General features: G+C 38.3%; 1 protein-coding gene across 1 annotated transcript in view; it reads left to right on the top strand.

The window, feature by feature from the left end:
- EFCAB3 (EF-hand calcium binding domain 3) overlaps positions 1-17,257 on the top strand; it is a 483,726-nt gene that overhangs the window by 381,144 nt on the left and 85,325 nt on the right. Inside the window, exons 94-98 of the mRNA XM_079134930.1 lie at positions 8,132-8,185; positions 9,385-9,489; positions 13,453-13,506; positions 16,418-16,522; positions 16,917-16,970. Of these exons, the coding sequence (XP_078991056.1) occupies positions 8,132-8,185; positions 9,385-9,489; positions 13,453-13,506; positions 16,418-16,522; positions 16,917-16,970 (372 nt within the window). The remainder of the gene's footprint in view (positions 1-8,131; positions 8,186-9,384; positions 9,490-13,452; positions 13,507-16,417; positions 16,523-16,916; positions 16,971-17,257) is intronic.

Raw genomic sequence — 17,257 nt, 5'->3', positions numbered from 1 at the left:
TCTTGGCTATAGATTACTTTCTCTTTTTTGTTTTGTACCTATTTTAAAAATCAGTATTAAATTTATCAAGTTATGTGATCATTATTTCTCTGAAAAAGTATTTATTTTTAATATGGGCCTTTCATCTTTCTCTACTCTTGGAAATTTTATTTTCTTTATTTCTTCAAATGTTTTCGCCATTTCAGTTTTTCTCTCCTACTGGAATTCCTATTAACCCAGAGTTTAGCACTCCTACTTCTAGTCTTATATCTGTAACTTTTCATTTTCTATCTCTTTATCTTTTCCCTGCCCTCTGAGAGTCATTCAATCTGATCAGAGAGCCCCTAATAATTTCTCAGTTATTCCCACTATACTCTATCTGATCTATTGTATTTCTTTGTTTCTTTATTTCAACATTTTATATCTTGTTTCTTTCTTCCTTGGTAGTGGCATGGAGTACTGTAGATTGAACTCATGGGTCTTTACCACTTAGCTACATCTCCCAGCCCTTTTTTATTTTTATTTGGAGACTGGCTTGGTACTTGGTGATCCTCCTACCTCAGCCTCCTGAGTCACTGAGATTATAGGCATGCAGTGGGCCCCACAGTGTACCTATGTTTTTATACCTAATATTTCCATTTATTCTTTTTATCTTTTCTTGTTCTTAATTCTTTTTGCTAATATCTTCTCTTCTTAAATATATGTATCATGCTGATTTTAAATTCCTGGTCCTTTTATTCTAATAATTCTGATCCAAATAGTACATAAAGTCAGTTTGTTTTCTCTTGAAGTAATTGTACCTCTTGGCTATCTGGTTATTTTGGTCCCATGAGCTCTGTTGAGGGGATCATCACTGTGTCTGGAAGTGTGCTTTTAAGTAAGGGCCTAAGGTCAGACTTCAGCCTACCTCAGCCCTGTTGTGTTCAAGTAGAAAGAAGAGGATAAGCCCCAGAGTAGAGAAACCCAAGTACTGTTGATCATTTTCCTGAGCTGACGCTGTTCCTGGCAACTTCTCTAGTCAATTTCACTGACAAAATCAAGAGAAGTGAAATTGGAAGAGAGCAGTCCCTCTACATTGCAGCTGACTGGCCCTAAAGATAGAGGGAGGACGGGCAGCTTGTCAGTCTTTCCCTATTTATATTAACACTTCACTCCTAAAGGATTTATGTGCCGCCTGGATATTACCTTTGAGATACCCACACCACTGGTCTGACCTTTTGCTGCTATTCTCTGTCAAGAAGGGGTGGCAGTGACAACTTCAGAGTCATAGTACAAAAAGCAAGGGGAAATTTCTTTTTACATTTCCCCCGTTGGTCCCTTAACTGCCACTCCTAGCAGTCCTCCACTCCAGGCTGTCACACAGACACACCTGTAGAGTTCTCCATTTCCCAAGGGTTTCATTGTGGATTTTCACTTGGGCCCTAAAATTCTGAAAAGTTTCCGCCCAGAGTTGAATTACACCAGGTTTGATGGCGGGGGAGGGGGGGAGGCAGAAATTCATACTAGTTTGCCATCTATGTAAAATTAGAAATCAACATTTGAATTTCTGTAAAATATGAAAACTGAGATGGCACCGGATGACACCTCTCCAAGGAATGGCCTTGGAGAAGACATGCTTCAGGGAGCCTCTCAGAGAGCACCTACAACAACGTCTATTTGCTGTCATCTAAAACTATGTTAGACAGGCCCAGGACTAATACTCAAAGAACTCCTGTCATGGTCACCAGGATTTTAGCCCAGGAATCAGCAGTCTCTTCACCTGTGAGTTGAACTTTATGTAACATTATATCTCCCAGAAAAATTTTGTGCCTGACCTTAAGCAGAGTGGTAGAAAGGAAGAAATCAGCCCCTCCGGCGGGAAGCGCCTATCTAGGCTAGCTTCCCGGGGCAGACCGCCCAGTGAGAGCCTCTCGACGCAGAGCCAGCCACAAGTCCCCAAGCCAGTGGAGATATTCGACACACAAGCGGCTTCTGGGACCAGGGCTGGGCAGCCAGAGACCTCTCCAGGCAGCATTGTCCCCCTCCAGCTGCAGGCTTTTTCCAAGCGGCGATCCAAGATGGCGGACTAGAGGGTGACTGCATCTCCAGTCGCCCCAGAACTCAGGATTCAAGAAGGGGAGGCATTGAGAGACTCGGACTAAGATAGAACCATGGGGTGAGTCTCCCCCACCCAGCGAAGCTCAGCTGGGCAGCAGGCCCGGATTCGAGTGGCTTAGTAGAGTGGGACAGGGCAGATAGCGTCTCCCCCAGGCAGCTCGGTGCAGTCTGGCGGTGGGCTCCGCCCACAGGGACAGATCCTCCAGCCTCTCGGAACAGGCCCCCCAGTGAGAGCCCTTCTGCACAGAAGCAGCACGGCCAGCTCCGGCCGGCCCCGCTGCCGGCTCTGGCCCGCCCGCAGGTTGCTTCAGTGACCAGCACAAGGCACCAGGGACTCCCCCAAGCAGCCCAGCCCCCTCCGGCGGGAAGCGCCTATCTAGGCTAGCTTCCCGGGGCAGACCGCCCAGTGAGAGCCTCTCGACGCAGAGCCAGCCACAAGTCCCCAAGCCAGTGGAGATATTCGACACGCAAGCGGTTTCTGGGACCAGGGCTGGGCAGCCAGAGACCTCTCCAGGTCTCTCTCCCTGGAACCGGTAGCGGGCTAAGGGCAGCATTCTTCGGAAGCACTGCATTATCAAATTAATCCAAGACTTCTGGCTACTGAAGGCTGGTAGGTGATACACTGGAAATCTACAGGGTCACTATAAGCCAATAGAGGAAATCTACAATATCACAGAGTCCCATTGACATCTGACCAATATGAGAAAACAAGGGAAGAAAATGTCCAAAACAAACCTAGATACTATATCAATAAAACCCAATGACAGCACAGCAGAAGAAATGTCCGAAAGGCAGTTCAGAATGTACATAATTAAAACAATCAGGGAAGCAAACGAGGAGATGAAAGAACAAATGCAGGCATTAAATGAACGCACTAATCAACAGTTAAAAGAGCAAATAACAGAAGCAAAAGAGCATTTCAATAAAGAGTTAGAGATACTGAAAAAAAACCAAACGGAAATCCTTGAAATGAAGGAAACAATAAACCAAGTTAAAAACGCCATAGAAAGCATCACCAATAGGATAGAACACCGGGAAGACAGAACCTCTGATATTGAAGACAAAATATTTAATCTTGAAAACAAGGTTGACCAAACAGAGAAGATGGTAAGAAATCATGAACAGAATCTACAAGAATTATGGGATATCATGAAGAGGCCAAATTTAAGAATAATTGGGATTGAGGAAGGCTTAGAGAAACAAACCAAAGGAATGAACAATCTATTCAATGAAATAATATCAGAAAATTTCCCAAATCTCAAGAATGAAATGGAAAACCAAGTACAAGAGGCTTATAGGACTCCAAATATGCAAAATTACAACAGACCTACACCAAGGCACATTATTATGAAAATACCTAACATTCAAAATAAAGACAGAATTTTAAAGGCCGCGAGAGAAAAGAATCAAATTACATTCAGGGGAAAACCAATAAGAATATCAGCAGATTTTTCAGTCCAGACCCTAAAAGCTAGAAGGGCCTGGAACAACATTTACCAAGCCCTGAAAGAAAATGGATGCCAACCAAGAATTTTATACCCAGCAAAACTTACTTTCAGATTTGACGATGAGATAAAATCCTTCCACAATAAAGAAAAGCTAAAGGAATTTACTAAAAGAAAGCCGGCATTACAGAACATTCTCAGCAAAATATTCCATGAGGAAGAGATGAAAAACAACGATGTAAATCAGCAATGGGAGGAACTAGCCTAAAGGAATAGCCAAATAAAGGAGAAACCAAATCATGTCAAAAAACAAAAATGAGTCCAATGAATAGGAATACAAATCATATCACAATAATAACTGTGAATGTTAATGGCCTGAACTCATCAATCAAAAGACATAGACTGGCAGATTGGATTAAAAAGAAAAATCCAACAATATGCTGCCTGCAAGAGACCCATCTCATAGAAAGAGATACCCATAGACTGAAGGTGAAAGGATGGGAAAAAACATACCATGCACACGGACACAGCAAAAAAGCTGGAGTATCCATCCTCATTTCAGATAATGTGGACTTCAAGCCAAAACTAGTCAGAAGGGATTAAGAAGGACATTACATACTGCTTAGGGGAAGCATATATCAGCAAGACATAACAATCATAAATATCTATGCCCCGAACATTGGCTCATCCATGTACGTCAAACAAATCCTTCTCAAATCCAGAAATCAAATAGACCACAACACAATAATACTAGGCGATTTTAACACACCTCTCTCACCGCTGGGTAGATTGTCCAAACAAAAATTGAATAAAGAAACCATAGATCTCAATAACACAATCAACAATTTAGACTTAACCGACTTATATAGAATATACCATCCAACAAAGAACGAATACACTTTCTTCTCAGCAGCACATGGATCCTTCTCTAAAATAGACCATGTTTTATGCCACAAAGACACTGTTAGCAAATACAAGAAGATAGAGATACTACCTTGTACTCTATCAGATCATAATGGACTGAAATTAGAAATAAATGACAGAATAAAAAACAGAAACTTCTCCAATACTTGGAGATTAAATAATACACTATTATACGATGAATGGATAACAGAAGACATCAGGAGGGAAATTTAAAAATTCTTAGAAGTAAATGAGAACAAAGACACATCATATCAAAATCTCTGGGACACTATGAAAGCAGTACTTAGAGGGAAATTTATTTCATGGGGTGCATTCAACAAAAGAAGTAGAAATCAACAAATAAACGACTTAACACTACAGCTCAAAGCCCTAGAAAAAGAAGAGCAGACCAACACCAAAAGAAGTAGAAGACAGGAAATAGTTAAAATCAGAGCTGAAATCAACGAAATTGAAACAAAAGAAACAATCGGAAAAAATAACAAAATAAATAGTTGGTTCTTTGAAAAAATAAACAAAATTGATAAACCCTTAGCCATGCTAACAAAGAGAAAAAGGGAGAAAACTCAAATTACTAAAATTCGGAATGAACAAGGAAATATCACAACAGACACGAGTGAAATACAAAACATAATTAGAAGCTATTTTGAAAATCTATACTCCAACAAAACAGAAAACCTCGAAGACATCAACAAGTTTCTAGAGACATATGAATTGCCTAAACTGAACGAGGAAGATACACACAACTTAAATAAATCAATTTCAAGCAATGAAATAGAAGAGGTCATCAAAAGCCTACCAACAAAGAAAAGTCCGGGACCAGATGGGTTCTCAGCCGAGTTCTACAAAACCTTTAAAGAAGAGCTCATTCCAATACTTCTCAAAGTATTCCATAAAATAGAAGAGGAGGGAACCCTCCCAAACTCATTCTATGAAGCCAATATCACCCTGATACCTAAACCAGACAGAGATACATCGAGGAAAGAAAATTTCAGACCAATATCCTTAATGAACATCGACGCAAAAATTCTCAAAAAAATTTTAGCAAATCGCATACAAAAATATATTAAAAAGATAGTGCATCACGATCAAGTGGGTTTTATCCCAGGGATGCAAGGTTGGTTCAACATCCGGAAATCAATAAATGTCATTCACCATATCAACAGACTAAAAGTTAAGAATCACATGATTATTTCAATAGATGCAGAAAAAGCATTCGATAAAATACAGCATCCCTTCATGCTCAAAACACTAGAAAAAATTGGGGTAGTGGGATCATTCCTTAACATTGTGAAGGCCATCTATGCTAAGCCCATGGCCAATATCATTCTAAATGGTGAAAAACTGAAAGCATTCCCCCTTAAAAACTGGAACAAGGCAGGGATGCCCTCTTTCACCACTTCTAGTCAACATTGTTCTTGAGACTCTAGCCAGAGCAATTAGACAAACCAAAGAAATTAAAGGAATACGAATTGGAAAAGAGGAACTCAAACTATCCCTGTTCGCTGATGACATGATTATATATTTAGAGGAACCTGGAAATTCCACCAGAAAACTCTTAGAACTCATAAGTGAATTCAGTAAAGTAGCAGGTTACAAGATCAATGTTCATAAATCCAATGCATTTTTATACATAAGTGATGAATCTTCAGAAAGAGAAATTAGGAAAACTACCCCATTCACAATAGCATCAAAAAAAATAAAATACTTGGGAATCAATCTCACAAAAGAGGTGAAAGACCTCTACAATGAAAACTACAGAACACTAAAGAAAGAAATTAAAGAAAACCTTAGAAGATGGAAAGATCTCCCATGTTCATGGATAGGAAGAATTAATATTGTCAAAATGGCCATACTACCAAAAGTGCTATACAAATTCAATGCAATTCCAATTAAAATCCCAATGATGTACCTTACAGAAATAGAGCAAGCAATTATGAAATTCATCTGGAAGAAATAGAAACCCAGAATAGCTAAAGCAATCCTCAGTAGAAAGAGCGAAGCAGGTGGTATCGCAATACCAGATCTTCAACTCTATTACAAAGCAATAGTAACAAAAACGGCATGGTATTGGTACCAAAATAGACAGGTAGATCAATGGTACAGAATAGAGGACACGGACACAAACCCAAATAAATACAATTTTCTCATACTAGACAAAGGGGCTAAAAATATGCAATGGAGAAAAGATAGCGTCTTCAACAAATGGTGCTGGGAAAACTGGAAAATCATATGCAACAGAATGAAATTAAACCCTTATCTCTCACCCTGCACAAAACTGAACTCACAATGGATCAAGGAACTCGGAATCAGACCAGAGACCCTGCATCTTATAGAAGAAAAAGTAGGCCCAAACCTTCAACTTGTTGGCTTAGGAGCAGACTTCCTTAACAGGACTCCCATAGCACAAGAAATAAAAGCAAGAATCAACAACTGGGATAGATTCAAACTAAAAAGCTTTCTCTCAGCAAAGGAAACAATCAGTAATGTGAAGAGAGAGCCTACAGAGTGGGAGAATATCTTTGCCACTCATACTTCAGATAGAGCGCTAATATCCCGAATCTATAAAGAACTCAAAAAACTCTACACCAAGAATACAAATAATCCAATCAACAAATGGGCTAAGGAAATGAACAGACACTTCACAGAAGAAGATGTACAAGCAATCAACAGATATATGAAAAAATGTTCAACATCTCTAGTAATAAGAGAAATGCATATCAAAACTACCCTAAGATTTCATCTCACCCCAATTAGAATGGCGATTATCAAGAACATAAGCAACAATAGGTGTTGGCGAGGATGTGGGGAAAAAGGTACACTCATACATTGCTGGTGGGGTTGCAAACTAGTGCAGCCACTCTGGAAAGCAGTATGGAGATTCCTCAGAAAGCTTGGAATGGACCCTATCCCACTCCTTGGCCTATACCCAAAGGACTTAAAATCAGCATACTACAGAGATACAGCCGCATCAATGTTCATAGCTGCTCAATTCACTGTAGCCAGATTGTGGAACCAACCCAGATGCCCTTCAGTTGATGAATGGATAAAGAAACTGTGGCATATATATACAATGGAATATTACTCCGCCATGAGGAATGACAAAATTATGGCATTCGCAGGCAAATGGATGAAATTGGAGGGTATCATGCTAAGTGAGATAAGCCAATCTCAAAAAACTAAAGGACGAATGATCTCGCTGATAAGCAGATGAGGACATACAGGGGTGGGGGTTAGGAGGGGTTAGTGTTAGGGTTAGGGTTAGGTTTAGGGTTAGGGATAAGGAGGGAGGTAAGAATGAGGAAGAAAGGAATGTATAGAGGGAAAAGAGGGGTGGGAGGGGAGAGGGGAAAGGGGAAAAAATAACAAAATGAATCAAACAACATTGCCCTATGTAAATTTATGATTTTTAATTAAAATTAAAAATTAAAAAAAAAATGAAAGGAAGAAATCAGAAGAAAGATATGAGAAAGGCATGGTGAAGTGTCACAAAGAATTATTTCTATGGTCTAAAAAAGTGACTAGATTCACTGTGTTAACAGACTTTTTTCTGTTGGTCTAATTCTTTTTTGGGATAAAAATTTGGGAAAATTATAATAAATGTGTAAGAGTTGTTCTTTCTGAAATCCCTGGGATTTTAAAAATTTTCAGCAAGTCTATCAATCATTGTAATGTTCCTTATCTTACAGCTGCTGGAAAGGTGTATCGGCATAAGTTGCTGGATGGTATAAGGTCTGTTAGAGGTAAGTGAGACAGCAGGTCACATTGAGACTTCCTTTGTTTTGCATTTACTTTTTAAAAACCACACGTAGTTTCAGTCATGACAAATTTGTAAATTAACTTATTTATTTAAGTGATTTTTGTTTCATCATTTACTAGTTTGAAAATAATCACTGTTGAAGAAATGATTTTTTTATTCTTCATCATTGTATTTCCTTTTTTATTGGTTCTTTTTAGTTATATATAGCAATAGAATCCTTTTTGATCTATTTATATGAGCATGAAACATTTCTTATTCTAATTAGGACCCCATTCCTGTGAATGTGTGTGATGATGGGATTCATTGTAGTGTATTCATATATGTACGTAGGAAAATCACGTAAGACTCATTCTACTGTCTTTTCCTAACCTGCCCTGCACCTTCATTCCCCTTGATCTAACCTACTGAATTTCTATTCTTCCCCTTCCCCTTTATTGTGGTTAGCTAATCCATCACTGCATTTCAAATCTGTTTTCTGAATAGAATTTTTTTATTTGTTCTTTTTAGGTACACATGACAGTAGAGTGTATTCAGACATTATACATACATGGAGTATGATTTATTCTAATTAGCCTTCAGTTCTATTCATTTACTAGCAAATGCCATGATTTTATTCTTCTTTATGGCTGAGTACTAGTCCATTGTGTATATGTATCACATTTGATCCATTCATCTGTTTTGGGCACCTAGGTCAGTTCTGTAGCTTAGCTATTGTGAATTGAGCTGCAATATAACGTTGATCGTGGCTGTGTCACTATAGTATGCTGATTTTAAGTCCTTTGGGTATAAACTGAGGAGTGGGATAAATGGTGGTTCATTCCAAGTTTTCTGAGGAATCTCCATACTGCTTTCCAGAGTGGTTGCACCAATTTGCAGTCCCACCAGCAATGTATGAGTGAACCTTTTTCTGAGTAGATTTATAAAAGCTGTTTCTTGTCAGAATTCATCAGTCTTGCCTAACTCTTAGGTTCTTTCCTTATAAATGTCTCATGAGAGCTGCAGTTTTTGAGACAAAAAAATGAGGAAGCCAGGTTGTTTCTGGATTCCTGTGACAGTTCTTATCACTTGAACAACTTTGCTGATCCTTTGATTGTTCATCTTTTAATTAATACGTGGACATAACTAGCATTTTTATTTTGCCATTATTATTTATTTCTCTCCTTGCATCCTCTTTTTCCTAAGGATTGAAACTTGATGCTAATAAGCTAAGACCATTCATGAAATATATGGGTTTTAAACTTGAGGAAAAGGAATATGAAGACCTGAAGAACAGTCTGCCTATTGATGGTGAGTTGCTTCTCCTATGAAACTCTAGGTTCATATGATAATTTCTGAGAGTATAGCTAGAGTTGTGCAGAGGCTTTAAAGAATTCTTTATTAAGTGCTAATATACATAACCTGTTAGGAATATAAAAATAAGATGACAGGTTCTCTGACCTCTAGGAGTTCATCGTTATGGTCTTAAATGCCAACAGGTCAGCACTAAGAACTATGTGGTGGTTCTATAATATATTCAGTAGGATTCTAAAGAAGGAAAGAGCTAAGTTTTCCAGGTAAGGGATCAGACAAAGACTTGTCAGGAGAAATACAGAGATTCTAAAAGTAAAGGGTATTTCGTGCATACAAAAGCACAAATATATGCAAAATCACAGAATGTTAGGAGAGCAGCTAGTATTTCTCTGTGGCTAGGACATATTCTTCATGTTATACTAGCAGGAAAAATGGCTGAAAGATAGTTGCTAAGATTGGAAGGACCTTGAACCAGACTATGTAGTTTAGCCCAAGCTCACTAATTTGTGTCTTTCTAAAATATTTGTCCATTTCATCTGAATTGTATGAGTGTTGGCATGAAGTTGCTCATCATATTCCTTTATAGTCCTTTTAACTTCTGTAGAGTCAGTGATGATGTTCTCTCTCCTGATCTCTTTTTTTATAGTTTGTCTAGTCAAAACTTTGTCCATAAAAATACCAGAATGAATCCAACACCATTACCCTATATAAATGTATGATTACAAAAATTATATGCCTCTATTTCATGTACAGAGAAACAAGATGTATCCCATTTGTTTATGATAAATAATAAATTTTTTTAAAAGCCCAGTATTTCCAAAATTAATTAATTAACACATTAACTAATTAACTAATTAATTAAAATTTTAAAGTGAAAGAACATCAATTTTCCTAACTGATTTTTTGTTATAGTATTGACTTCAGCTCTAATCTTTTTGTGAGACAGTCTCACTTTGTTTCCCAGGGTGGTCTCAAACTGGTGGGCTCAAGTGATCCTCCCACCCTAGCCTCCAAAGTAGCTGGGACTACAGGCACACACCACCTTGTCCATCAGCTCTAATCTATAGTATTTCCTTCTTTCAGTTTGCCTTTCAGATTAGTTTACTCTTCTTTTTCTAGATATTTTTTGTACCAGAGCATGAACCCACATCCCCAGTCCTTTTTTCACTTTTTAAATTTTGAGACAGGGTCTCACTGTTTTTTCAGGCTTCACAAAGTTGCTGAGGCATCCCCACAGTTTTGATACATTGTGTTTTCATTTCATTCAGTTCAAAATACCTTCTACTTTCTCATGTAATTTCTTCTCAATACATAGGTTATTTAGAAATGCATTGTTCAATTTCCAAATATTTAGATTTCCCGAATTTCCTTCTACTATTCAATTTTAGTTCATTTCTTTTGAGTCATAAAACATACCTTCTATTATTTCAGCCTTTAAAACTGAATGAGACTTATTTTATAGTTTGGTTATGGTCTATCCTGACAAATATCCCAAGGGTGATAATACTGGTCAAGTTTTCTTTATTCTGCTAATTTTCTGTTTAGTTACTCTATGCATTACTGAGAGTGTGCTATTAAAGTTTCCAGTTATTGTGCTCAAATTGTCCATTTTTCCCTTCAATTTTAGCCTTTATACTTGAGGCAGTGGCACATCTAGAGTATTTATCTTTTGAAAAGTCAAACCAAAAGCAACATAGTTGGCAATATTAGAAGGCAAGGCTTAAATTTGAAAGGTATTGCCATAATCCAATAAAAGATGATGAAAACCTAGGAGAGGAAAGTGAACTTAATGATAGACAAGAGAGTTGGAATTTATTTATTAAAATTAATAAACAAGTTTAATTTAACTTGGTGACTGATTATACATGTTATGACAAAGTAGAAAAAAATTTAGGTAGGCCTGTCTTGACTGGCAAGTCATCAGTCATATCATAAACCAAGAGAATAGTTTCAGTTTTAGGCAGGTTGAGTTTGAGATATCTATAACACACTGAGTTACAAAAACACATGAAAATGGTTAGAAATGAACAATAATTCATCTTATTGGACAGGGTATGGTGGTACATGACTATAATACCAGTGACTTGGGAGACTGAGACAGGAAGACTACAAGTTCATGGTGCTGCTCAGCAACTTAGCAAAGCCCTGAACAACTTAGTGAGACTCTTTCTTAAAATAAAAAAATAAAACGGGCTGGGATGTAGCTCAGTGATAAAGCACCCCTGGGTTCAATTCCTAATAGCACCAGAAAAAAAAAATATTAGTAGTAGTAGTAGTAGTAGTAGTTATAATAATAATAGCAATAATAATAGTAATAATTCATCTTATTTCCCCTTAACTAGTTAGCAGTCCACAAATTTAGCAAAGCTTTAGCAATGTTAGAAAACTGATTAGATTATTAGCAGAGCAGAAGAAGAAGAAAAATATATAAATGGTGGTACTATCTGATAAGAAAGTCTTGAGTTAAGCAAATAGGAGAGAAACAGTATTAAGAGAAAGAAAAAATAAGATTTTACCTATATTTTTAACTACCATAAACAGTAAGTTTAAGGTGAAAATAGCAAATCTTAAAGTAATTTGTTTTTAACCTCAATCATATCTAGCATATATTATCATGGCCTCATAACAATACATGATACAAGTATCCAATAAGAAAATTTTTTAAAATAATAGCCCTTTTGGGAAAAATAGCAAAATCTTTGGATTCATGCCACTGATTCCATTGATTATATGGCGTTGTGGAAAGAAGCTAGAATTTGGAATCATCCAAACCTGAACTCTAAATGGAAGTGCAAAATTGGTCACATGAACCCCTCCAGATCTTATTCTCTTCTGTTAAAAAGAAGATAATAGCTACCTTTCATAACTGCACCAAGTTCTTAGCATAGGCCTACCATATAATAACCATTTCATAGTAGCTTTCATTACAGTTAATAATAACCAATATACATTCATCTCAGCACAATGCCCCTTAGTTATGCCTTTGCTATGATCAGAAGAAAATAAACTATATCCTATATTCCATAGGATATTTTTTTATTGTTGAAAATATATAATTTTCCTGTACTTTTTTTACCTACCTATAAAAGATATGCTTTTTCTTATCCCATTTTCCAGGTATCTTGAAATGCTAGTGATTTTGGTTATAGAACTATTAAACCTCTCCCTAACTGTTACTTTTAAAGTCAATGACCCAATAGGAAATAGTACTAGAGATCTATTTCAGGCTATTCATAAATCTTCTTGGGCAGGGGTTGTAGCTCAGTGGTAGAGCACTTGCCTAGCACATGTGAGGCACTGGGTTTGATTCTCAGCACCACATATAAATAAGTAAATAAAGGTCCATTAACAACTAAAAAAAATTTTTTTAGATAAGTCTTCTGTGGAACTAACTAAAATATATGAGAATGGATAAGACATATTTCTATGAGGCATTGATCATCTCTCATGCTATCTGCTTTAAATAACTCCATTTGAGGCAAAAATACAAAATAAAAGTCTAAAAACCAAGAATTTGAGTGTATTTAGTATAAGAATGAGAGCTTGAGCTACATTTGATCTGTGTATTGAGTATGGAAACAGGAATACCAATGTTCAGGTCAGATTTGTCCTGTTGGAGCATTTTCTCTGTTTAAGTTGCTTGCCAGCTTTGTAATCAATAAAACAGAGCTCTTCCAGATATGAAAGCAGAGGGGGATGCTTCTCCAGTGTCAGTCTGGCATTCTACTTAGATGGAGTTAACTATCTTCGTTAGAATAAAAAGTGACTTTAGAAATATGAAGTATCTTTTAATAGCCAAAGCTTTGTCTTTCCACATTTGCTATTTGGAATGAAAACAGGATAGTATTCCAGAGCAAATCACAAAAATTTGCTGAATATTGTATTTTACTTCAATATGATTTTATCTTTTTTCCCACTTCTTTTATCAGCTTTATCCATAAATTTTGTCTTGTCTTCCAGATGAGGGGAACATTAATGTGGATGCAGTGATGGATGAAGGGAATCTTTTTACAGGTGAGTTAGATTTTTACTAACTCATTATTGAATACCATATCCCAAGTATAGAACTACAAAGACCAACCTTCTAGGAACTCTATGTAGTTGGGGCTTATGTAGTTAGGCCTTAAATAGTTGGAGGGAAATACATGTAAATAAATGCAACAAAATGTTAAAAGCCAAAGAAGTGGGGCAGAATGGTCACTTGCACCCTGAGGAAGAAAGGTTAGGAAATGATTTGATAGAATATGTAATACATGAGCAGGTTCTTAAAAAGTGAGTCAGGGAAGGGGCAAAATGGCAGAATCAAGGTACTAAGCACTCATCTGCTTCTCCATGGGACAGAACCAAAGCAGATGTGTAACTGTATAGGGAGGTGAGTGGATGAGAATTGGCACTCGACACAACAGCAGAGATAATGAAACTTCATGAAATTTAGAGGCCAGGGATAATAACAGAGCAAGAAGAAGCAGAATGCCCTAGCACCTAGCACCTAGCACATAATGCCGCCCCTAGAGAATTCTTCCCTCCAAGGAAGTAAAGGTGAAAGAGAGTGTCACAGTTGATGCAAAAGCCTGAACCCTGCAGACAGCTTCAATAAATAAGAGACTTGGAGTCTCCATAGCATGTTAGTTGGCAAGAACAATCTCATTGCATTTCCCAATGAACTCTCAGAATACTACAGCCAAGAACCATCTTCAGGAGGGTCCTATTGTCTGAGGCTATACTACTCTGGGGATAAAAACTGTAGCATATTCAAATCTCTGGGTCCCCATAGATACTCTGCTATATTAACTGAACTGGAGGCCACCCTAGAGACAGTTCTGGCTTAGGGAAGGTCATGAATCTGCTGAGAACACGGGGTGTAATGCAGAGAGAAGTGAAGGACACCACCCTCTGGAATCAGCCCATCAGCCCGCCCTCTAGGACACAGGGCAGGACCAGTCGTGTGTGGTTTCGCATGTGGAAACTGGGGTGCCCAGGATTGAAAAATGGGTTTGAGAGTGGGGAACTGGCAGATGGCCATGGTTCTGCAGTCCCCACCCCAGCAGAGAACTCAGTGCTTCCCTTGTCTCCTGCCACCATCCTTGGAGGCTCCCAGGAACTCAAAGTGGCATCAGCATTCTCCCTGCCCTGAGGTGCACAATCTGGGGAAATCTGGAGTGGATATATGCTTGGATTGGGGCCCCATTCTGCACTAATTTGTTTTGGGAGGGGACCTTCTGTGGCCTTGGCATTTGTCCTGCCCCACACAGAAAACCTGGAAGTCTTTGGAGAGTATGCCTGGCACAGCCAGCATTCCACCCTGACCCTTTTGATGAGTAGGGCCCACTGCCATTTCTGCATTTGTCCCATCCTGGGTACATAACCTAAAAGGCTACAGTGAGAATATAGGGCAGGCATGGACTACTTCCTCCCAAACTCATTTGGTAAAAAATACCTGGTGCTACTCTCATAGTGCCCTAATTCCTTTAGTAAGAAACTACCTGAGGACTGGGGCTGTGGCTCAGTGGTAGAGCACTTGCCTAGCATGTGTCAGTCACTGGGTTTAATCCTCAGCACTACATATAAATAAATGAGTAAAATAAAGGTCCATCAACAACCAAAAAAATTTTAAAAAAAGAAACTACCTGACAGCAACTTCAATTAGCTGCAGCCATCAAACATAAACACACACACACACACACACACACACACACACACACACACACACACACCCCTGATAGGTTGTACTTCTGTAAGAAACAGGGTGAAAAAATTCCAGGACAACTGGAATGTGGTATCAGCAATTACTGTGTTTTTCCTCTCTGATGCTAAGGTTGGGGGCTGAGGGTTTTCCAGAAGCAGGATCTCAAACTCCCTCTAGTTCTGCCTGCCTGGGAAGAGGTTGACAGCTAGGGGCATGTGACACTCCTTTTCTTTAATAAATATGTCTGCCAAGGGTTCAAGTGGGACTTGATTACAACTGGAACTAGGCACTGTTCCTCTCAGCTGGGCTGGGAGTGTAATTCAGCAACAGAGTACTTGCCAAATGTGCACAAGGTCCCAAGCTTGATCCCTAGCATGGAAGAAAAGATAAAACAAAAATAAAAAATAAGCTGGGCATGGTGGCACACACCTGTAATCCCAGCAACTCAGGAGGCTGAGGCTGGAGGATCACAAGTTTTCAAGGCCAGCCTCAGCATTTTAGTAAGACCCTAAGCAACCCTATCTCAAAATAAGAGATTCTGTCTCAAAATTTTAAAAATTTAGAAGAAATGAGATGTAAATCAGTGGTACAGCTCTCCTGAGTTCAATCCCCAGTACCACAAAGCCCTAGAAGTAAGACAGAGAGACAGACCAGGTTAAGAAAGAAACCCCCTCGCCTCACACAGCGGTACCCACCTGTAATCCCAACAATTTAGGAGGCTGAGGCAAGAGGATTGCAAGTTTCAGGTCAACCCGGGCAACTTAGTGAGATCCTGTCTCAAAATTTAAAAAAATAATAAGAAGAAGAAGGGCAGGGAATGTAACTCAGTAGTAGAGTGTCCCTTGGTTCAATCCCCAGTATTATGAGAAAGAGAGAGAGAGAGAGAGAGAGAGAGAAAGTCCCTAGAGAAAGGCCCTGTGTGGTATCATAACATGTGATTAAGACTATAAAACCAGATTCTAATGTTTGTACAAAATGACATTTTAACAGCAGTGTTTCCCTTCTTGATTCATTCCCTCACTCTGCCTGTGAACATTTCCATCTAATGACTCACAGCCTAATTTTGATCATCACTGTTTTAGCCAATAAACTCTAGGATTATGTCTAAGCAATGGCTAGCATTCTTTTCAGTTTTATTTCATTAATGTTCAATTAACAAATGATGCCACATAGGCATTTTTCATAATATAAAATTCTCACTTCAAATTTTCAACTCTTCCCACCTTTTACTTTTTGAAGGTGAAAAAGTCAACATTAGTAATCTGAGAGATGTTCTGCAAAATGTGGGGGCAACATTCCCAGAAGATAAAGGCATACAGCTGCTGAATAATCTGCCAACTGATGGTGAGCATTCAAAAAATACAATAGTAGTTTTTGAGGAAGGTGAACATGAACTTTTGTAACTAATACTCTGTATGTAAGGATGTCCCATACCCCCATCACCAAAATGATCTCACCAAATCGAAAACTGTTTCCATTCCTGAGTTTTATTCTTGAAAGTGGAAAACACTGGACCGAAGATGTGACTCAGTGGTAAAGTGCTCACCTAGTAGGTTTAAGGGTCATGGACTCAGTCCCCAGGACCTCAGAGGGGGAGAGAGAGAGAGGAAAGAGAAAAAGAGAGAGAGAGATTAATTTCTAGAATACAATAATTAAAAGTCTATGCCTCTGATACTATATCTATACTATTTTAACATCTGCATTATTGCCTGAGACTTTAATTTTTCCTGTGTTACAGACCAAGGAAGGGTATATAAGAACAGATTGATAAAAGAATTGCAGAATCTTGAAGGTGAGTGAGAAACACAATGTTGTTCTTTCCTCAGCAGGTAAAACAGGTCCTTGAACTGTGCTGTTGTTTTCAAAAACTCTTCCTAGCTGGGAATAGTGGCTCATGTACATAATCCCAGCAACTTGGGAGACTGAGGCAAGAGGATTGCAGTTTCAAGGCCAGCCTCAGAAACTTCACAAGATCCTAAGCAGTTTAGCTAAACCCCGTCTCAAAATAAATTAAAAGGAATAGTGATGTAGTTCAGTGGCAAATGTTCCTTGGTTCAATCCCCAGTACCATAACAATAA

Source organism: Sciurus vulgaris, assembly GCF_902686455.1.
Source record: "Sciurus vulgaris genome assembly, chromosome: 3".
NCBI classification, from domain to species: Eukaryota; Metazoa; Chordata; class Mammalia; order Rodentia; family Sciuridae; genus Sciurus; species Sciurus vulgaris.
This window is presented reverse-complemented; position numbering and strand designations above follow the sequence as displayed.